The sequence below is a fragment of the Scyliorhinus torazame genome, chromosome 13, assembly GCF_047496885.1.
Source record: "Scyliorhinus torazame isolate Kashiwa2021f chromosome 13, sScyTor2.1, whole genome shotgun sequence".
NCBI classification, from domain to species: Eukaryota; Metazoa; Chordata; class Chondrichthyes; order Carcharhiniformes; family Scyliorhinidae; genus Scyliorhinus; species Scyliorhinus torazame.
This window is the reverse complement of record NC_092719.1, coordinates 129,687,468-129,710,381: the sequence shown is the minus strand read 5'-3', so window position 1 is coordinate 129,710,381 and position 22,914 is coordinate 129,687,468. Positions and strand designations below refer to the sequence as shown.

At 44.1% G+C, this 22,914-nt stretch overlaps 2 protein-coding genes across 7 annotated transcripts in view; one reads left to right on the top strand and one right to left on the bottom strand.

The window, feature by feature from the left end:
* sumf1 (sulfatase modifying factor 1) overlaps positions 1–21,828 on the bottom strand; it is a 296,237-nt gene extending 274,409 nt beyond the window's left edge. For 2 of the 6 annotated variants that reach the window (XM_072472146.1, XM_072472145.1), the window contains exons 1-2: positions 21,272–21,826; positions 11,177–11,350 (exon numbers count right to left, since the gene is read on the bottom strand). In XM_072472146.1, the coding sequence (XP_072328247.1) occupies positions 11,177–11,350; positions 21,272–21,583 (486 nt within the window). In that variant the 5' untranslated portion in view covers positions 21,584–21,826. Of the gene's footprint in view, positions 1–11,176; positions 11,351–21,271 lie in introns of all 6 variants that reach the window. The other 4 variants (XM_072472144.1, XM_072472143.1, XM_072472147.1 and 1 more) reach the window with 3 other exon arrangements.
* An 89-nt stretch (positions 21,829–21,917) lies between these two features.
* itpr1b (inositol 1,4,5-trisphosphate receptor, type 1b) overlaps positions 21,918–22,914 on the top strand; it is a 731,378-nt gene continuing 730,381 nt past the window's right edge. The window contains exon 1 of the mRNA XM_072472138.1: positions 21,918–22,068. The gene's annotated coding sequence lies outside the window, so the exon portion shown is untranslated. The remainder of the gene's footprint in view (positions 22,069–22,914) is intronic.

Genomic DNA, 22,914 nt, shown 5'->3' with positions numbered 1-22,914 from the left:
TTAGGTAACCACCTCAACAAGCAGAGTCGTCGAGAAGGAGAGTTCCAAGGGGTGTGGCAGAGATCGCTAACAGCTCTGCCGCTGATGGAGGAGTTACAGGAGGGATTTGTACTGCAGTGCAAAGCTATGACCAGAGAGACTGGTGAAGGTTGCAACTCCCAAGTGGAGCAAACCTAGGGGTGAAAATTTGTAAGAAGATGAGAACAAGTTCAATTTGTTGAGGACAGGGAACAAACAATCAATGCAGACATCTGACCAAGTGACTGATGGACAAAAAAAACACAGGTGAGGAAGTTGAGGACCTCCAAGGGAAGAAATGCCTAAAAAGCAAGCTGCAGGAAATTGGGTCTGGAGGTGATGATGGCACTGGTAAAGATTTTGGCTCGAGCGGAGGTGAAAATGAATAGTTATGGTGGACCAACAGAATTCTAAAGTTTCATTCAGTCAGGGCAAGCATCAGGGAGTCGGATGAATGGGACAATTTTTAGTTGGAGTCAACACTTATGACTTTGAACTTTCCAATATTCGATTGGAGTAAATTGGTTTATCCCTGGAGCTCTTGCGTCCATTCCTGGCAGGTTAGAGGAGGTGTTGAGAGGTCAGGTTGGGCGTCAACATACCAGTGGATGATATCATTGATGGGCAACATGCAGATTAGGAAGGATTGGGGGAACTGTGAATCTGATGGTGCAATAATTGAAGGAGAAGCCACTTCTGCAAATGGGCAGGGAAAGTACAGTGTATGGTGTAATGAAATAGTTGAGGGAAGAAGGACAAGGTGAGCACATTAGAATATAAACTTAAGGCACAGCAGAAGCCAAAGACATGATAGGAGAGGGAAGTTGGGGATAGTTCTTAGAAAGGTATGGCGATAATCATGGGGAATTTTAATCTACATATAGACTAGCAAAATCTGATGCACAAAGGTAGCAGAGATGAGGAGTTGATAGAATATTTTCAGGATAGTTTCTTAGAATGGCACATTCTGGAGCTAACCTGAGAACAGGCTATTCTATACCTGCTAATGTGCACCAAGATTAATGACCTTATAGTGAAGACACTCCTAGGTGGCAGCAATCATGCTAGGATTCTGTTTGAGGGAGAGAAGAGTGGGTTCAAGGCTAGTATTCTAAAAACTTAAATAAGGGACATTGATGGCAGAGCAGAGCTAGCTAAGGTGAACTGGCATATTAGGATATGTCAATAGGGATGCAGTGGTGGTCATTTAAGGGGATATTTCAGAATGCACAGATAGCTACATTCCAATGAGAAAGAAGGGGTGGATCCACCATCCGTGGATAACAAAAAATGTTAAGATAGTATCAAACTTAAAGAAAAAGCAAAAAATTGCACAAGGTTGGGCGAGGTCAGAAGATTGGACAGAATATAAAAAACAGCAAGAAATGACTATAAGATTAATAAGGAGGAAAAATTAGAGTATGAGCGAAAGTTAGCTAGAAAAATAAAAACAGACAGCAAGTGTTTCTATCGGTATTTTTTTTTACAAAGTTAGCAAAATGAGCATTGTTCCTATAGAAAGTGAATCTGGGGAATTAACAATGAAAAATAAAGAGATGTCTGTAAGGTTAATTGAACAGGTATTTTTCATCCACCTTCTCTATAGACGATACAAGTAACATCCCAGAAATAGCTGTAAACCCAGGAAATGGACGGGAGGGAGGAACTCATTATAATCACCACGGAAAGGCACTGAACAAATTTTTAGAGCTGTGGACAGACTGGTTCTTGGGTCGAATGGACTTCACTCTGGGGTCTTAAAAGAAGTGGTTTTAATTTTCCCCAATTCCCTAGATTCAAGGAAGATTTTATTAGATTGGGGGGAAAAAGGGAAGGATACAGAGATATTCTAAAAGGGAAGGATACGGAGAGCAGGAAGCTATTTGGATTAATGTTAGAAGTTGTTATTAAAGATGTTATAGCAGATTTCCGGGTGCGGCGATGACCAGCTAAGTCGCACGTTTCGGCAGCTCCCGGTGGAACGGACATTTGGGCTCTTAATAGGATCCCCAACGGCAATTTTAACGGCTAAAAGCACTGTGCGGTAAACCAGAAGGGAATCCCCCCTGGACACGGATGGAAAAAGGAGAGGAAAGTGGCCGGATTGCGGTGGATCCTTTAGAGCAGCGGCAAGGAAGGCACGCAAAAAACCAAGATGGCGTATATCAAGACTGGAGTGCGGAAGGTGGCAGTTTAATATGGGGCCCTGAACAACACGAGTTTTTGAAACGCTGCGTGGAAGAGCTTAAAAAGGAGATGAAGAAGGAGCTGTTGGCCCCGATATTACAGGCGATTGAAGGGCTAAAAGATGAGCAAAAGACCCAGGAGCGGGAGCTTCGGGTCGTGAAGGCAAAGGCTGCCGAGAACGAGGACGATATACAGGGCCTGGTGGTGAAGACGGAGATGCACGAGGCACACCATAAACGATGTGTGGAAAGGCTGGAGGTGCTTGAGAATAATGCGAGGAGGAAGAATTTAAGGATTCTTGGTCTTCCTGAAGGTGCAGAAGGGGCGGACGTCGGGGCATATGTGAGCACGATGCTGCACTCGTTGATGGGATCGGAGGCCCCGACGGGTCCGCTGGAGGTGGAGGGAGCCTATCGAGTTATGGCGCGAAGACCGAGGGCTGGAGAAATTCCTCGAGCCATAGTGGTGAGATTCCTCCGTTTTAAGGACAGAGAGATGGTCCTAAGATGGGCAAAGAAAACTCGGAGCAGCAGATGGGAGAACGCGGTGATCCGCGTATATCAAGACTGGAGTGCGGAGGTGGCGAGAAGGAGGGCGAGCTTTAATCGGGCCAAGGCGGTGCTTCATAAAAAGAAGATCAAATTTGGAATGCTGCAGCCGGCAAGACTGTGGGTCACATATCAAGGGAAGCACCACTACTTTGAAACGGCGGATAAGGAGTGGACATTTATTGTTGAAGAGAAATTGGAATGAGTGGGTTATTAAAAAAGAACGTTTGAGACAAAGTGGTGGGGCGCATATGGGGGGCGAAGAGGGGGAAAAAAAAGGGGGGGAAGAGATGATTTTTATGTTGTTAACCCTGCGACCCGGTAATTTTTCTCTCTTCCACAGGTTGTGGGGGAGGGAGGAAGGGAGGTGGAGGAATTGGGGGCGTTGGCCATTGGTGGCGGGGCCAAAAGGGCAGCGCGGGCTTTGTTCCCGCGCTATGATAATTATGGCAGGAGTAGGGAAGCAGGAAGGAGGGGGCGTCGCATGGTGCGAGCAGAGGTCACGGGGGGAAGCCGAGGTCGGCCAGAGTTTGCTGACTTCTGGGAGCAACATGGGGGGTGTAACTACGCTAGTGGGGGATCTAGCGGGGGGGAGGGGGGAGGGGATTTACTGGGTTGCTGCTGCTGGGGAGAAGGGGGAGCTGGTATGGGGTGGGGTGGGCGGGGCAGGGGGGACACAGCTGCGTGGGAACAGGGTGAGGAGCTGGGTAAAAGGGGATGGCTAATCGACAAGGGGGAGGGGGGGGTAAAGAGCCCCCCAACCCGGCTGATCACGTGGAATGTGAGAGGGCTGAACGGGCCGATAAAGAGGGCACGGGTACTCGCACACCTAAAGAAACTTAAGGCAGATGTGGTTATGTTACAGGAGACGCATTTGAAACTGATAGACCAGGTTAGACTACGCAAAGGATGGGTGGGGCAGGTGTTTCATTCGGGGTTAGATCCGAAAAACAGGGGGGTGGCTATATTAGTGGGGAAGCGGGTAATGTTTGAGGCAAAGACCATAGTGGCAGATAGTGGGGGCAGATACGTGATGGTGAGTGGCAAATTACAGGGGGAGACGGTGGTCTTAGTTAACGTATATGCCCCGAACTGGGATGATGCCAACTTTATGAGGCACATGTTAGGACGTATCCCAGACCTAGAGGTGGGGAAGTTGGTAATGGGTGGAGATTTTAACACGGTGCTGGAACCAGGTCTGGACAGATCGAGGTCCAGGACTGGAAGGAGGCCGGCAGCAGCCAAGGTGCTTAAAGACTTTATGGAGCAGATGGGAGGAGTAGACCCATGGAGATTTAGTAGACCTGGGAGTAAGGAGTTTTCGTTTTTCTCCCATGTCCACAAAGTTTATTCGCGAATAGACTTTTTTGTTTTGGGAAGGGCGTTCATCCCGAAGGTGAGGGGGACAGTGTATATGGCTATAGCTATCTCGGATCACGCTCCACATTGGGTGGACTTGGAGATAGGGGAGGAAAAAGAACGGCGTCCAACCTGGAGAATGGACATGGGGCTAATGTCGGATGAGGGGGTGTGTCTAAGGGTGAGGGGGTGTATTGAAAAGTACTTGGAACTCAATTATAATGGGGAGGTCCTGGTGGGAGTGGTCTGGGAGGCGCTGAAGGCAATGGTTAGAGGGGAGCTGATATCAATCAGGCACATAAAGGAAAGCAGGAGAGTAGGGAACGGGAGCGGTTGCTGCAAGAACTTCGGAGGGTGGACAGGCAATATGCGGAGGCACCGGAAGAGGGACTGTACAGGGAAAGGCAAAGGCTACACGTAGAATTTGATTTGCTGACTACGGGTACTGCAGAGGCACAGTGGAGGAAGGCACAGGGTGTACAATACGAATATGGGTTGAAGGCGAGCAGGTTGCTGGCCCACCAATTGAGGAAAAGGGGAGCAGCGAGGGAAATAGGGGGAGTGAGGGATGAGGAGGGAGAGATGGAGCGGGGAGCGGAGAGAGTGAATGGAGTGTTCAAGGCATTCTATGAAAGATTATATGAAGCTCAGCCCCCGGATGGGAAGGAGAGAATGATGTGTTTTCTGGACCAGCTGGAATTTCCTAAGGTGGAGGAGCAGGAGAGGGTGGGACTGGGAGCACAGATCGAAATGGAGGAAGTAGTGAAAGGAATTAGGAGCATGCAGGCGGGGAAGGCTCCGGGACCGGATGGATTCCCAGTTGAATTTTACAGGAAATATGTGGACTTGCTCGCCCCGCTACTGATGAGAACCTTTAATGAGGCGAGGGAAAGGGGACAGCTGCCCCCGACTATGTCAGAGGCAACGATATCGCTTCTCCTAAAGAAAGAAAAGGACCAGCTGCAATGCGGGTCCTATAGGCCTATTTCCCTCCTGAATGTAGACGCTAAGATTCTGGCCAAGGTAATGGCAATGAGGATAGAGGACTGTGTCCCGGGGGTGGACAATGAGGACCAAACTGGGTTTGTGAAGGGGAGACAGCTGAATACGAATATACGGAGGCTGCTAGGGGTAATGATGATGCCCCCACCAGAGGGGGAAGCGGAGATAGTGGTTGCGATGGATGCCGAGAAAGCATTTGATAGAGTGGAGTGGGATTATTTGTGGGAGATGTTGAGGAGATTTGGCTTTGGAGACGAGTATATTAGATGGGTACAGCTGCTGTATAGGGCCCCGATGGCGAGCGTGGTCACGAATGGACGGGGGTCTGCATATTTTCGGCTCCATAGAGGGACGAGGCAGGGATGTCCTCTGTCCCCATTATTGTTTGCACTGGCGATTGAGCCCCTGGCAATAGCATTGAGGGGTTCGAGGAAGTGGAGGGGAGTACTCAGGGGAGGAGAAGAACACCGGGTACCTCTGTATGCGGACGATTTGTTGTTGTATGTGGCGGACCCGGCGGAGGGGATGCCAGAGATAATGCAGATACTTGGAGTTTGGAGAATTTTCAGGATATAAACTGAACATGGGGAAAAGTGAGTTGTTTGTGGTGCATCCAGGGGGGCAGAGCAAAGGTAACAAGGGGCTTTCGCTACTTGGGGATCCAGATAGCCAAGAATTGGGGTACATTGCACAGGTTAAACTTGACGCGGTTGGTGGAACAGATGGAGGAGGACTTCAAGAGATGGGACATGGTATCCCTGTCACTGGCAGGGAGGGTGCAGGCGGTTAAAATGGTGGTCCTCCCGAGATTCCTTTTTGTGTTTCAGTGCCTCCCGGTGGTGATCACGAAGGCTTTTTTCAAAAGGATTGAGAAGAATATCATGAGTTTTGTGTGGGCCGGGAAGACCCCGAGAGTGAGGAGGGATTTTTGCAGTGTAGTAGGGATAGGGGGGGACTGGCACTACCGAGCCTAAGTGAGTACTACTGGGCCGCCAATATCTCAATGGTATGCAAGTGGATGGGAGAAGAGGAGGGAGCGGCGTGGACGAGATTGGAGAGGGCGTCCTGCAGGGGGACTAGCCTACAAGCTATGGTGACGGCGCCGTTGCCGTTCTCACCGAAGAAATACACCACAAGCCCGGTGGTGGTGGCTACTCTGAAAATCTGGGGGCAGTGGAGGCGGCATAGGGGTAAGATGGGAGACGGTGGTCCCCGATAAGAAATAACCATAGGTTTGCTTCGGGGAGAATGGATGGGGGATTTGGAACATGGCAAAGAGCAGGAGTAACACATTTGAGAGATCTGTTTGTAGATAGGACGTTTGCAAGTCTGGGAGCGCTGACCGAAAAATATGGGTTGCCCCAAGGGAATGCATTCCGGTATATGCAACTCAGGGCTTTTGCGAGGCAACAGGTGAGGGAATTCCCGCAGCTCCCGACGCAGGAGGTGCAGGACAGAGTGATCTCAAAGACATGGGTGGGGGACGGTAAGGTATCAGATATATATATATAGGGAAATGAGGGACGAGGGGGAGATTATGGTAGATGAGCTGAAAGGGAAATGGGAAGAGGAGCTGGGGGAGGAGATTGAGGAGGGGCTGTGGGCTGATGCCCTAAGTAGGGTAAACTCATCGTCCTTGTGTGCCAGGCTAAGCCTGATACAATTTAAGGTGTTACACAGGGTGCATATGACTGGAGCACGGCTCAGTAAATTTTTTTGGAGTAGAGGAAAGGTGTGCGAGATGCTCGAGAAGCCCAGCGAATCACACCCACATGTTCTGGTCATGTCCGGCACTACAGGGGTTTTGGGTGGGGGTGACAAAGGTGCTTTCGAAGGTGGTGGGGGTCCAGGTCGAACCAAGCTGGGGGTTGGCTATATTCGGGGTTGCAGAGGAGCCGGGAGTGCAGGAGGCGAAAGAGGCTGATGTTTTGGCCTTTGCGTCCCTAGTAGCCCGGCGCAGGATACTGTTGATGTGGAAGGAAGCCAAGCCAAGCCCCCGGGTGTGGAAACCTGGATAAATGACATGGCAGGGTTTATAAAGTTGGAACGGATTAAGTTCGTCCTAAGGGGATCGGCTCAAGGGTTCACCAGGCGGTGGCAACCGTTCTTCGAATACCTCACAGAAAGATAGAGGGAATGGAAAAGAAGAAGACAGCAGCAGCAACCGGGGGGGGGGAAGAGGAGGAGGAGGAGGAACCAGAAGGACTCTCAGGGATGTTAGTGTACATGTATAATATGTATAAGTTGTTGTTATAGGTAATTGTATATTGGACTGTTGAATTGTATTTTTGGAGAGTGTTTATTTGGGACAAGGCAGTTGCCATTTAGTTTTGTTTTTTAATTTTGATGTTGTTTATATATTATTTATTTCTTGCTTAAAACTGGCCATTGTTATTTATATTGTTATATTACTGTGTAAAGGATACACAATGTACTGTCATGGTTGGCCAAAAATTTTGAATAAAATATATATTTTAAAAAAAAGATGTTATAGCAGAACAATCAGATAAATTCAAGGTAATCAGGCAGTCAACATGATTTTGAGGGGGGGGGAAAATAGTGTTTAACCAATTTATTGGTGTTGTTTGAAGTAATATATACGGTGAATAAAGGGGAACCTGTGGATATCCTGTACTTAGATTTCCAGAATGTATGTGATAAGGGGTCACCTCAAACGTTGTTGCAGAAAATAAAAGTGAGTGGTTTAGGGGAAACATATCGGCATGGATAGAAGATTGGCAAACTAACAGGAAACAGCAGGCATAAATGGGTCATTTTCTGATTGGCCAAGATGTTGAGTTGTGTACCACAGGGGTCAATGGTGGGGCTTCAACTTTTTCCAATTCATATAAATGACTTGGACAAAGAAATGGTTCCCAAGTTTGCTGATGACACAAAAATAGGTCGGAAAGTAAGTTGTGAAGATGAATGGAGAGCCGAGAAAGGGATTTGAATAGGTTAATGAACTGGGCCAAGATCTAGCAAATGGAGTGTCCTGTGGGAAGAGTGAAATTATTCATTTCAGCAGGAAGAATTTTTTTAAATTATCTAAATTGTGAGAGATTGCAGAGCTCGGGATGCAAAGGAATTGGGTTTACGCAGTCCACAAATTGCAAAAGGTTAGGATGCAGATGAAATAAGTGATTAGGGAACCTAATAGAATGCTATAATTTATTGAGAGTGGAATTGAATACTAAAGTGGAGGGGTTATGCTTTAGTTATAAAGGGTACTGGTGAGACCATATCTGGAGTACTGTGTACAGAATTGGTCTCTCTATTTAAGGAATGGTGCAAATATGTTGGAAGAAGTTTAGAGAAGGTTTACTGGACTAATACCTGGAATGGGTGGTTTATCTTATGAGGAAAAGTTGGACAAACTAGGCTTGTATCTGCTGGAGTTCAGATGAGTAAGAGACGACTAGATTGAAACACACAATATCCCGAGGGGTCTTGACAGGGTCGACGTATAAAGGATGTTTCTTCTTGTGGGAGAACCTAGAACTAATGGGCACTGTTGAGGTCACCCATATAAGACCGATTAGGAGAAATTATTTCTCTCAGAGGGTCATGAGTCTTTGTAACTCTGATTCCATGGCCCTTTGAGTAAGAGAGTCTGAATATTTGAGGCAAAGCTAGATATATTCTTGACAAGCACGGGGGGAGGAGGAGAGCGGAAACTATCGAGAATAGGTGGGAATGCGGAGTGAAGATTACAATCAGACCAGCTATGCCCTTATTGAATGGCGGAGCAGGCTCGAGGGGCCAAGTGGCCTACTCCTGCTCCTACTTCATACGATGACAACAGTTGTGGTTTGCAAGGACTGGCTACAGCACAGAAGATGACTAGACAACTGTGTGGGTGAGAGACCAAAATCAAACAAAAAGGTTGCAAACAATGCACACAACAATGAAGTTAAAGAAACTGAACCACAATACACCAAATCGGAGTGTTGAGAATCGCAAAACACTATTTGACTCCAGTCTGAATAGGCCCCAGAAATAAAGTCAATCAACATTTTTTTAAAAAAAGTAGTTTTGTACGTCAGATGCTGCAAAACCGGAGCTGAAAATAATTTTGATAAGGACAGATCTCCCAAGTTCAACATTAGTGGTTCATGGAGCACAGAATGAGAAGAAAAATAAGGATGCACCAGAGGGAGTGCCATCGATCTTCTGCAGCCTTTTTGATGTATTGGCAATTCTGCTTTAGCACTGGTTTTGGATTTGAATTGCTTACAAGCCAGAATTACAGACAATAACCTGGCATCAGAGAATTGACCTGCGGTTAGGTAGCGCTTGTTAGAATTTTTATCCAAGGAAAGAATGTTGAAATATGAGCAAGTCAGGATGGCATGCGACATGACTGAGAGGGGAATTTGGAAGTAGTGACGTTTTCATGAACCTGCTCCTTTATCCTTCGAGGCAGGTTTGGGAGGTGCAATTGAATACATGTTGGCAAGTGGCTACAATGCCTTCTGGAGGTGGGACCTGGTGAAAGTACAGCATGCCAGTAGTGGAGGAAACACTAAATGCGATTCCAAGCTCCTGTGACACTGTCTCGATCACAACCTTGTAAAGAACTGGTTGGCTGTGCTCTTTTTACTGGTTACCACAGTAGGTGGATGATTCTCAAACCAAAACCAGATTTGCAGGAAATCTTAAGCAGAGGGAAGGCTTTGCGGTTTCACTCCAAGGGAAACAATGCCTGCATTGTGAATTGGAAGCTGCACTGGTTTACAAGTGAGAGAGAGTTTACAAGGGCAGCTCGGTAGCATAGTGGTTAGCACTGTGGCTTCACACCACCAGGATCGATACCCCACTGGGTCACTGTCAGTGCAGAGTCTGCACGTTCTCCCAGTGTGTGCGCGGGTTTCCTCCGGGTGCTCCGGTTTCCTCCCACAGTCCAAAGACGTGCAAGTTAGGTGGATTGGCCATGCTAAATTGCCCTTAGTGTACAAAAAGATTAGGAGGGGTTATTGGGTTAGGGTGGAAGTGAGGGCTTAAGTGGGTTGGTGCAGACTCGATGGGCCGAATGGCCTCATTCTGCACAGTATGTTCTATGTTTATAATATAAATATGACACTTGGGAGAACAGATAATGGATTTTGAACTGGAGACAGTCAAGCCATTCTCATCTGGTCCATTACTCTGCACTACCTTGGATTGAAGTGAGTCGCTGAGCAAGAAATTGGTTTTCACGTTTCTGACAGTGTTTCATGATGGCAGGTATTGGCTTTACAGAAGAACGAGGCTCCGAACAGGGCAAGATGGGAACACCTTCTCTCACCACTACCTTCGAGCAATACTACTCCAGTTAATTAATCACCCGTTAGTTTGCTGTGTTTAAATCCATCCAGGAGTTCACCTCCTCCTACTTCCTCCAACCCAACAACTCCCTCCCCCTCAGCAGAAAAACTTCACCATTCCTTTAATTCTGTCCCCTCCACTCCCTTCACCCAAACTGTTAGCAGCTACACCTTTTACTCCAGGTTTGAGCACCCCTTATCCGAAATGCTGGGGCAGAATGTGTAGCGGATTTCAGAATTTATCAGATTTCAGAATATAATGTGCGGCGTGTTGGGACCTGCGCATTGCCCAGGGTACTTGAGACGTCACGTCAGCACTCGAAAAAAGTGCGGATTTCGGAATTTCGATTCAGGAATACTCAACCTGTACTTTGCTCTCATTCTCCACAATTACCTCCCTAAACCAGCCACTTTCTTCTAAAGGCACATGCAAAACCTGCCTCTTCAGGAAAATTATTCGCTCGCCACATTTAATCTCATGTTCTTTGACTTGGCATCCATTTTCCACACATATTTGTGAAGCATCATTTTACTACAACTTTAAATGCAAGCGATTGTTCAATTTGTAAATGCAAGCGATTGTCCAATTTGTAAATGCATGCGATTGTTCAATTTGCAATGAGAAACAAAAGGACGATATCCTATTAAGGCCAGAAATTTGAATTAAGACACAATGAAAAAACACGAATGATCCAAGGTATTTTTGTTCCGGAAATGGTATGATAAAATAAATGTAAAGCAGAAAGTGTTTTGTACCTCTGTGCTGTGGCTGGTAGCTCTGACAAATCTCTCAAATTCAGCATTGGCGACTTCATATGTATCCATGTAGAACTGTTTAATGTGCGTTTTTCTGGCTGGGCCCTCTCCATCCTGAGATATTCCAGGGTCATCAGTTCCCATAGTGAACACTCCACCTGTTATCAGCACCATCTTAAATAAAGAAACAATACACTGGTAATGGTGGTCAGGAACAATACACTGGTAATGGTGGTCAATCATTTGACCTGACTGAATTATGATTGATATCAGCTTTCTGTGCCAGCCAATTGATTACCAATCCACAAGAGGCTTTATTAAAAAGGAAGAAAATCACATGGTCAAAGATTAAATGCCAGAAGCTACATTTGATACGGTGTGTGCATCTTGCATTTCACTAACTTAACTGAGGAAGAATAAGACTCATACAATAGGAGAATAATTTCATAATGCATTTGGCCAATATATATTTTTTTCTTTATTCTTTCATGGCATGTGGGTGTTACTGGCTAGGCCAGCAATTGTTATCCATGCCCAATTGCCCCCCCCCCCAAAAAAAAGCTCTTAATTATAGTGGGACATTTGTAAAAAAGATACAATGATTGTGAAAAAGATGTAAAGCAAAGAAATGTAAAACTAAAATACAGTGAAACCTAAACAGTGATAAACCTTCATTTCAGATTTGAAAAGTACCTGGTGTAATATTGGACACACTGGTTGTGTGGCTTAGAACAAAATAATAAACTTCAAAATAGCAGTGTGAGGAACAACTTTAAATTGAAGACCGAGTCCCTCTGGTAAATGGTACATGATACTGGGCAATTATGCAGAAACGTAGCTGAAGCACATTCTGACAGGCTCCAGGAAACATTAGCATGCAGAACTATAAGTGTGCCAATTAAAGAAAGAAGCTCTGCCAACGAAGAGAAAACACGTTCCACGATGTAGTATTGAAATCAGAATGCAGTTTAAAAAGCTTAGATTATATCATATGTCAGCTCCCTGCTCCAGTTCTTCCACAATCACAACTAGAATGGAATTTAAGGATACTCAAGACTTAATGATGTCCAAACTGTCAGGCTCAAAAAGTGGGAAGTACACATTTGATTCTTTGACAAAAATGTCAATCAAAATTCTGGTCGAGTAATTATTTTGGTCTTTAAAATGGGGGAGTGCTTTGAACAATAACTACTTCCCCTTTAATACTTGATCTTTATATTGATCGAATTGAATAGAATATTATTAGTTCAAAGATGTGCAGGTTACGGGAATAGAGCGGGGCTAGGAATGGGTCTAGGTAGGGTGCTCCTTCAGAGGGTCGATGTAGATTGGATGGGCCAAATGGCCTCCTTCTGCACTGTAGGAACTCTACGTTTCTTTACAATGGAGTGATAATTCTACTCAATTTTCAGGCAACAGCGAAACAAGCTTTCAGTTTCTGGAACTGCATGCAGATCTTTATAGATGCTGGAGATTCCCAAACAATCCATTCTGTTAGTGAGGACTCAGTGATTTTCCAATTTGCGTAGCTGTGCATTCAGTCATTCTACATCAATTTCTTCAGCTGCCTTATAAGTGGCACCAAATCCACTTGATTTTCCTGGCTTTTTCTTCCTTCCCAACCAACCTTCCCTAATTCTCTTGGCTGGCCAGGGAGAAACTGACCTTTTACGCAGTCCTTTGCCAACAGGTTAAAGTTCAGGATGACACAACCAATGATCACTCCTGGGGGCAGGGAAATGTATCAGCTTTGTTTGGCCCCTCAAGGACTGCTCGGTTGAGATTAGGTGCTTGTCATCTAAGGATTTGGGGGTAGCAAATATATGAGAAATCTTTAGTTTCTTGGTTCCAACGGTTGCAATAGTAAAAGGATTGGAGAATGCTCACATTTCTTACATTTGCTGATGAACACTCAAAATTTTTAAAAATACAGTTGTAACTTTTATTTTATTACATCCAGCGAGGAGCAACCTGTGAGAAAATGTCCATGTTACCGATAGGAACTCCACTTGGGAAGAATTTTTATGAATTCATCAACAATTGAGAGCATTCCTCGTAGAACTCCACAGAGCCTTATCCATCTTTTCCCCCAAATTAATAACGTGCAACTAAAAATACAATTTAGATATAATATTTACATTCTAGCCAGCAAGACAGTAGCAAGCACTGTTTGCATTTGGCAGGGTGAACGAGTATGAAGATAGTGCTAGGAACAGGAGGCTGCTGCACATGAAACACGGGCCAGATTCATCTAACTGCATTGGGAAATGGAAAATAAATGGAGCAAGGTGTTGCTGCAGTTGAACAGGGTACTGGTGTGACCACATCTGGAATACAGTGCACAGCTTTGGTTTCCTTATTTAAAGGATATAATTGCATTAGCAGGTCAGAGAAGGTTCATGTGACTGATTCCTGGGATGAAGGGATTATTTACGAGGAAAGGTTGGGCCTGTACCCCTTGGGGCTTGGAAGAATGAGGTGCGGTTTTTGAGGCATACAGGTTCCCAAGTGTACCTGACAGCGTGGATGCCGAGAGGAAGTTTTCCCTTCTGGGAGAGACTGCAACTAGGGGCGGGGGACACAGTTTAAAAATATTTGAGACAGAGATGATAATCTTTTTTCTCTCAGAGGGTCGCGAGTCGGTGGATTTCTCTTCCCAGAGAGCAGTGGAGGCAGTTGGTCGAGTGGCAATGTCACTGGACTAGTAATCCAGAGACTCAAGCTAATGGTCTGGGGACATGGTTCAAATCCCACCAGGGCAACTGGTGGAATTTGAATTCAGTTAACAAATCTGGAATATAAAACTAATCATGTTACAAGTGATCTACAATTGATTGTTGGTAAAAAAAATGTTTCTCAAGATGTCCATTCTTACTCTGTGACTCCAGACCCACAGCAATGTGGCTGCTCCTAAACTATCCTCTGAAACAGCCCAGCAAGCTGATGAAAAAAAAAAGAGACATTCGATATTTTTAAGCCCGAGTTAGATAGATTCTGGATTGACAAGGTCAAAGCTTATAGGGGGTATAGAGTTGAGTACAGTGGAGCCCAAAATCAGATCAGCCGCAATCTTATAATTCCTGCTCCCAACTTGTGTGTTAGTATGCATGTCCTTATGCCCCTTCATAATCAGTGGGTGGAAAATTTAAGCTGACCATCACATTGTTCGAATAATGATCCAAAACGTGGAGGAGATATCATTGCCGACTTGATTCAAGGAATTGCACGTTCTGCTTTAGTTATCTTCCTGTTCCTATGACAATGTGTTTATCTAATTCACAGCCTTATTTCGACCTCAATCAAAAACATGAAAAGGACAGTCATAAATGGCCATCCAGTTCCCTTCTGTACTGAGCCTCAGCCAATCCACCTATTCCATGTTGGATCAGGGATCCATTATTTTTTTTAATTAAGTATAAGATATCCAACATGCACTGTGGACTAACCCAATGGCTCAACTAGTTTAAGCCTGTGAGCATATAAACCAAGTAGACCAGGAAGGTCTCAACTTTTGATACTTTAATATCAGCCCAGCTAGATATAGGGCATTACAACTGACTCCAGCAACTCAGGGCTAGAGAAAGAAAGACATGGCATGGAATCCTATTCCTGGTGGTTATTTAGTGATTCTTACTGGGACATGCAAGCAATGGGTTGTTGGACAAGGACAAAAATTGTGTTCAGCTTTGCTACCTCTCATGATCAATCACTGACCAATACCCATCCATTTATACTGATGTATGAATTATAGCCAGTTAGTTGCTTGGCAACCGTGGAACTAGCAGATTAGAACTGGGGCAGCACAGTGGCTAGCAGTGATGGCTAACAGCTCCAGGGACCCGGATTTGATTCCGACCTTGGGTGCACGTTCTCGCAGGGTGCTCCGGTTTCCTCCCACAGACCAAAGATGTGCAAGTTAGGTGGATTGGCCATGCTAAATTGGCTCTAGGTGGAGTTACAGGGATAGTGTGTGGTTTGGGCCTAGCTAGGGTGCTCTTTCAGAGGGTCGGTGTAGACTTGATGGGCCGAATGTCTTTCTTCTGCACAGTAGGAATTTTTAAAAAACAGGGAAGAAAACAAAGCAGCAAAATAGATTGTCCTTCAACAAGAGCATAACAAACAACCATCAAGTGAAAGTAGCAGTTACAAGAACACCTGTTAATGTCAGTGCTAGTATATGGTGGAGGAAAAATACAGAAGCTTGCCTTTTACCTTCAGCAAGTTCATTCTACATACAGCTCAGGAGATACAAACTCCTTCCGGTTCCCACAAATCAACTGTTCCAGCTGTGTCCATTAATACTCTTTTGGAGGTTTAGCCAATAATCATCTGTCTGTAATAAGGTAATTAGCTTTGGCCAATTGGCCAAAGCATGTACTTGCTGATACATTACATAGACATCAGGTGGTGTAACTCAATGATAACGCTCTTGTTCCAAAGAACAGAAACCCATGGGTCAGCTAACATGAGACTTGAGCTAACCTTGGCTGAAACTTAATAATAATCTTTGTCACAAGTAGGCTTACATTAACACTGCAATGAAGTTACTGTGAAAATCCCCTCGTTGCTGCAATAGTGCAACATTGAGAGAGCAGTCTTCAAATGTTAAATTGATGCACAGTCTGTCTCCTTAGGCCAAAGTAACAGGAGAAAATTATGTGACACTATTCAGTAAAACAGCAGGGGACAGCAGAAAAACACTTTATCCCAGTGTTCTTGTCAGTATGACTCTCACCCAACACCACTAAACCCAATCGTTCAGCAATTTATCTTATTGGACACTGGTTGCCGCACTTGACTAAATAACACTCTATTCCATTGGCCACAGTGCCTTGGGATAGCCTGAGGACTTGAAAGATGCTAAATAAGTGCAAGTTCCTTTTCCTTTATTAAAGGCTAGATCAATTGCTAGAAATCAGATTAAAGACTACATATCAAAATATTACTAAAACTTTTCCCATTCTATCAAGCAAAATAGCTCATGTCTTGCTGGAATCACACTGACATCAGGGAAAAGTAAACTGGCAATGCTAATAACCATGGTGTAAATCTATATTAATATCATGAAAATTAATGAAGGGCTATCCATCGGGATTTGGTAAAGGTCTGTTCCACTAATTTATTTACAGTTAATAATTGGGAAGATTGTACTTGCCCTGTGAAAGCACAGGGCTAAATAGGCCAAACGGCCTGGTCTCATTCAGTAATTTGCATCCTGCATTCAGTTTCTATCACCTGAATTAACTAATAGTTCAAATGAATGTTTGTAAAGCTATCCCTTCCCTTAATGTTTAGCTCATACGTCTTTGCTTCTGAAGAATGCTGATTCAGACAAAATGAAGTGGGCTTCATAGTCTTGAACATATGATCAGCAAGTCTTTATTAACAACTCACAACTACACACCTATATCCAACAGAGGTATGGAGCTGACTCTAGTCTAAGACTTTATCCAACACTGTCCATCTCTGGACTGACCCTGCTCTGGGTCATGTGCCTTCTTACATTGGTGTGTGGGCAGTATTGTTCTGAGACTTGCAGATGGTTGGTGTTCTCATTCATCTGCTTCCTTTGTCTTTCCAGGTGGCAGATGATGTGGGCTTGGAATTGCTGTCAAAGGCACCTTTCCTCATTGGATTTGTCCTTTATCCCAGGAATGAGCCGAGTGACCCTTGTCTTTACTGTTTCTAATGTAATTATATATTTTTTTTTAAATAAGGGGTGACCAAAACTGTACATAGTATATTTGGTCTCATCAATGTCCTGTACAGCTGCAGTAAAATTTCCCTGCTTGCGTATTCAATTCCCCTTGCAATAAATATCAAAATTCCATTTGCCTTCCTAATCGCTTGCTGTACCCACATATTAACTTTGTGATTCCATGTACCAGGGACACCCAAATTGCAATCTCTCTCCATTTAAATAATATGCTGCTTTTCTATTTCTGCAAAAGAGAAGTTCACATTTGCCCATGTTATACTCCAGCTGCCAAATATTTATCCACTCACTTAACCAGTCTCTCCCTCTACCTCCTCCTGACAACTGACTTTCATATCTCTCTTGGTGGCGTTAGCAAATTTAGCTGCCATACATTTAGTCCCTTCATCCAAATGAATGACATAGATTACAAATAGTTGAGGCCCTAGCTCTTATCCCTGTGGCTCTCCACTAGTTACAGCCTGCCAACTCAAATAAATACTCACCGTATACCCGTTCTCTGCTTCCTGTTAGGTAGCCAATTCTTTATCCATGCTAGTATGTTACTTCATACATCACGTTCTCTTATCTTGTATGGAAACCTTTGATGTGGCACCCTATCAAATGACTTTTGGGAAATTCACATCTACAGGTTGTCCTTTATCCACCTTGCTTGTTACTTTCCCCAAAGAATTCTAATATATCAGTTAAACATGTTTTCTTTCACAAAGAGATGTTGATTCCGTCTGATCACCTTATAATTTTCGAAGGATCTTGCTACAACTGCCTTAATAAAAGGATTTGAGCAATTTTCCCATGACAAATGTTAGGCTAGCTGGCCTGTAGGTTCCTGCTTTCTGTCACCCTCCTTTCTTGCTGAAAATTATGTTAACTATTTTCCAATCCACTGGAATCCTTCCAGAATGCAAGGAATTTTGAGAGATTAAAACCAATACAACCATCATCTCTTAAGTCACTTCTTTTGAGACTGTAGGATGCAGGTCATCTGCCAGACTGGAGGTCTAATAGTTTTCCCAGCTCCTTTTCCTTAATGACGATGATTGCTTTAACTTTCTCCCTCACTTTCACCTATCTATGGAAAGTTTTCCAAGTCTTCTCAATGAAGACAAAAAAAAAATCTCTGCTCACCAGCCCTGGCATTTCCTTGTTTCCCCATTATTAATTCCCAGATTCGAGGATAATATTAGTTTTCCTGTTTAACTGCTTGTGGAAATTCTTTTCTTGTTTAACTGCTTGTGGAAACTCTTATTATCTGTGTTTTTTAAATACTAGTTAGCTTTCTCTTATACTCTACTTTATTCCTCTATTAATTTTAGTCATTCTTTGCTGACTAGCTTCTGACCTGCCATTAATCTTTGCAGATTTGTGCAGTGTTGCTTTCAATTTGATACAATCCTTAACTTGGATTTCTTTCACACCAAGACAAATCTCTAAGAGACTTAATAAATAGCTCCTTAAAAGTCTCCCACTGCATCTCTGTCCTACCTTTTAAACTAAGTTCCCAGTGTTAGCTCTGCTTTCATACCATTGTTACATTTATTCAGGGTTAAAACTCCAGTTATAGACCCACACGTCTCCCCTTCAAACTGAGCATGAAATGCTATCATGTTATGATTGCTTTCATCTAAAGGCTCCTTTACCATGAGATTATTGATTAATTCTCCCTTATTGCTCATTACCAGGCCTGGCATAGTCTGCTTCTTGATTGTCTCGAGAATGTAGTAATCCAAGACGTTGACCCCGCAAACACTCAACTTAATTTCCAGACTAATTGTCAAGCAAACCTGTCCAATCTGCACATTATCCATGATTACAGCACCTTCCTTACATGCCCCATTTATTTCTTCCTGCATACTTTGCCCTTTGGTGTAACCAATCAGGAATCCCAAAAGCCACTCCCACAAATAACCTGTAACATTTGCTATTTCTCATCGCAACAAAACTGATTCTACACCTTGCTCCCAGGTCACCTTTCAATACTGTACTAATGACATCCTCAATTAACAGAGTTATAGCAACACTTTTTTCTAGCTTCCTATCTTTTGGAAATGTCAACTGTCCTTCAGGTCCCAGACTTTTTCATCCTGCAATGGCTATCAGGTCATACATATATATTTTTGTCTGTGCTAACAATTCATCCATTGTCTTTAGAATGCTGTGCACATTCAGGTACAGAGCCTTTTTACCATTTTTGCAATCCCTTGCTTTATCTGCTGCTACACTCTGGTTATCTTTACAAACTGCTGCCCTGCTCTATTACCTAATTGTTCCTTTGATTTCATACATCTCATCTTACACAATCCCATCCCCACACTATTTAGACACAATCCCGTCCCCGCACATTTTAGACACAATCCCTTCCCCACACTATTTAATTTAAAGTCTTCTCTACCACCCTAGTTGTATGACTCATCAGAACACTGCTCTCAGCATTGTTCAGATGAAGCTATTCCAACATCACAGCTCCCACTTTTCCATTATGGTGGAAGTGCCCCATGAATCAAAATCCATTTCTCCTACACCAGTCTTTGAACCACACATATGTCTATCCTAATCTACCTAATGCCAATTTGCTCATGGTTCAGGAAATAATCCAGAGATTATTACCTTAGAGGTTCTGCTTTTTAAATTAGCCCCTAGCTGCTCATGAAGCTCTTTCCTCGTCCTTTGTCTTTGGTATCTACATGGACTATGACAACTGAATCCTCCCTCCCCAGCTGAAGGCTCCCCTCCAGCCCTGAGCAATGTCCAGGCAACACAGCCTTCTGGATTACACCAATCCCCTTGAAAATACTGTCCCCTACATGTACCATAATGTCATGGTCAGTTTATTCATCCACCCTTCTTTTATTGCCACAAGGTGCAATAACCTCAAACTAATGGACAATTACAAGGGCTGAGGCTCAGATCGCTATCGCCTTGACTCCCTTACCGATTTCATTCGCAATCACACCTTTCTGTCCCTATCCAAATCGTAAGACCCTAGCCTAGGGGTGTGACCGCCTCGTGGAACAAGTGTCTGGGTAACTTTCCTCCTTCCTGATGCACTACAGCATCTGCAGCTCTGCCTCCACCTCAATAAAATCTGAGCAGAAACTCCTCAAGCCACTGACAACAAGCATGTTTCTCCTGGATCACACTGGTTTCCAGGAACTCCCACATTTATTCCCAATTAATTGATTAATAAACCCTACTACTCCCAACAAGGTTTACTACTACCAGCAAACCGTACAAATAGAATCATACAATTACTTCTAAATTACTTGTGTTTTGAAAGATAAATGAGAAAAATACGCAACCACCATTTACCGGTTTCTCCCTACCTCCCGACACTGAATTCCCTCACTTGGCAAATTCCCAAGTTCACAGTCTGTGGCTAGCTGCACTCGATGAACAGCTGACTCAGTTTTTGTTTACCTGCGTATTTTATACTGCCTCTCCTCATTCTTCTTCCTAAAATGAATCACTTTATATTTTGCTGCATTAATCCACTTCTCCACCCATTCCAGCAACCGGTCTTTGACTTCTTTGGAAGTTTACAAGTACCAGATCAACATGATCTTCTTGAAAAGCAAAAGAGGCTCAAAGGACTGAATGGCCTACTCCTAAGTCCTATGTTGTGAGCAAAGTTTTTAAAGTTAGAGTGCAAGTAGTTAAGTCAGTGTTTAAAAATAAAAGGAGCATCCATTAAAGACAGAGACAAGAATATTTGTTCTCATGGAGGGCCGTGAATCGTTGAAACTCTTCCTCAAAAGGCGGTGTAAGTAGAGGCTGTAAATATTTTTAAGGCAGATGTAGATAGATTCTCGATAAACTGGACAGGGGGGGGGGGGGGGTGAAACGCTTTCAGGGCTAAGTGGGAATGTGGAGTTGAGGTTACAATCAAGTCAGCCATGGTCTCACCGTGGCACAGTGGTTAGAACTGCTGCATCACAGCACCAGGGACCAGAGTTCAATTCTGGCCTTGGGTGGGGTGACTGTGGTGTTTACACGTTCTCCCCGTGTCTGCGTGGGTTTCCTCTGGGCGCTCCCGTTTCCTCCCACATTCCAAACATGTGCAGGTTTGGTGGCATGGCCATGCTAAATTGCCCCTTAAGTGTCCAAAGTGTGCAGGTTGGATGGGATTGCAGGGAAAGTGCAAGGGGCTGGGGGGAGTCAGGCCTAGGTACAATGGGCTTGGGGGGGGGGGGGGGGGGTCAGGCCTAGGTACGATGGGCTTTGGGTGGGGGGGGGGGGTCAGGCCTAGGTACGATGGGCTTTCAGTGCATACTAGATGGGCCGAATGGCCTCCTTCTTCGCTGTAGGGATTCTATGGAATGGAAGGACCGAGTGGCCTACTCCAACTTCTAATTTTCATCGAAGTGAGATGCGTAGTTTACCTGATGGGTGCGCCCTTCCAGGTGTGACGTGTAATCCTCTGCCATCTCTTGACCTAAAACGTTGGCTTCCTTGGAGTATTTGGCCGCTGCCTGTTTCGCCAATGAGATGCTATCACTCGGAGTCTCGGGGTGATGGCCAACAGAATCCCGGCGATTTGTACAACCACAGCCAGAGGAGGACGCACCGATGTCTTGCGGTGAGGGACTTGGAGCAAATGTTGGACTCACTCCGACTGAGAGGACAATCAGCGCGGGATAAAAATAAAAAACAAAACCTCTCCCGCCCAGACCCCTCAACCTGGACAGCGCCATCTTGGCCACTGATCATGTGACTAGTCAGCTGACTGGCAGTGTCATCGCCCCCTTCAGTTTGACAGCCGCTGTTTTTTCTCGTGGATCAATCAAGGCCCCAAATGATCCGTGATTCCGCAGCCGCACCTCGCCCTGTTACAGGCCTCCTGTAACGTTCCCTGCTCCTGTCAGCCCCTCTTTTTTCACTGTTTTGCCGACTTTTAGGAAAACAAAAGGCCGCAGCTTTATTGGAAATAAACACCAAACATGGCCGACATTTGCTTCTCTTCCGGTCGCCGAATATCACATGATACAAACCAGTCAATCAAATCTTTTAGTTTGCATTTTGACGACGAGCCGAAAGGAGGGACAAGAAGGTTACGATGTGTAGTGTATATCCAGTTACCGCCCCACATCATTGGAGGACTTGAACGTGAGCTGTGGAGAACCTGCTGCTTTGACATCTTTATGGCTCCTGCTGTGTTATTTTTGCTCTTTTGTTAAAGGTTAGTTTTTGGTGGTCGGATATGTGTTACTGGTTAACCTTGGTAAATATCGGTGTTTAATAGGCTTGTATATTGCATCTAATTTACTTGTAATATTCTTTCTGAGTAAGGTAATTTGTATTTTAAATATACTTTTAAATAAACCAGGCTATTCATAACTGCTAATATTCATAGTTCAAAGGTACCGACATTTGATTGCAATAATTTAATGAACAATAACTACAGTGAGTTAACATTTTAATCTTATTTTTCAATTAAATTGTTCTTAGACATTCCATAATGTGCAAATAAATCTAGAACATGCCACAGAAATTGGCTAGACCGGTGACAAGATTAATATTTTCTGAATTTAGTATTCTCAAATTCTGATTCTTGACAAAGGGAAGTTTTAAAGATTGAGTTTAACTGCGAATATAAAATGCAAAGATGAAAAGACAATGTAATATGACTTGTCATAATGCATGTAATTATTTTTATTCCATCAATAAACATAGAGCTTTATTTCAGGCTTTAGTAAAGTCCATTGTTTTCTGCCCTAAGGCAGGTCTGAAAACAAACCTCGTATGAGATATTTAGGAGGGATGTGTAATTGAAATGGATTCCTGTGGCTTTCCTCGTGTTTCTATCATTAAAATGCCTTACCCAAATTGCAACAGAGGCTACCTCCCCTTTATGATGGGAAAGCCCCAACTGGCTGTCAACTCAATATTCAGAGGCAGCACTTCAGTGTCTGCTTACCAGGGCTGGCTGGGGTGATGCTTAAACCCGAGTCTTCTGACATAAAGATGAGAATAGTGCCATTGAGCTAGTGAATATTCATTTTTAGCAATACAACAAGAAAAATAT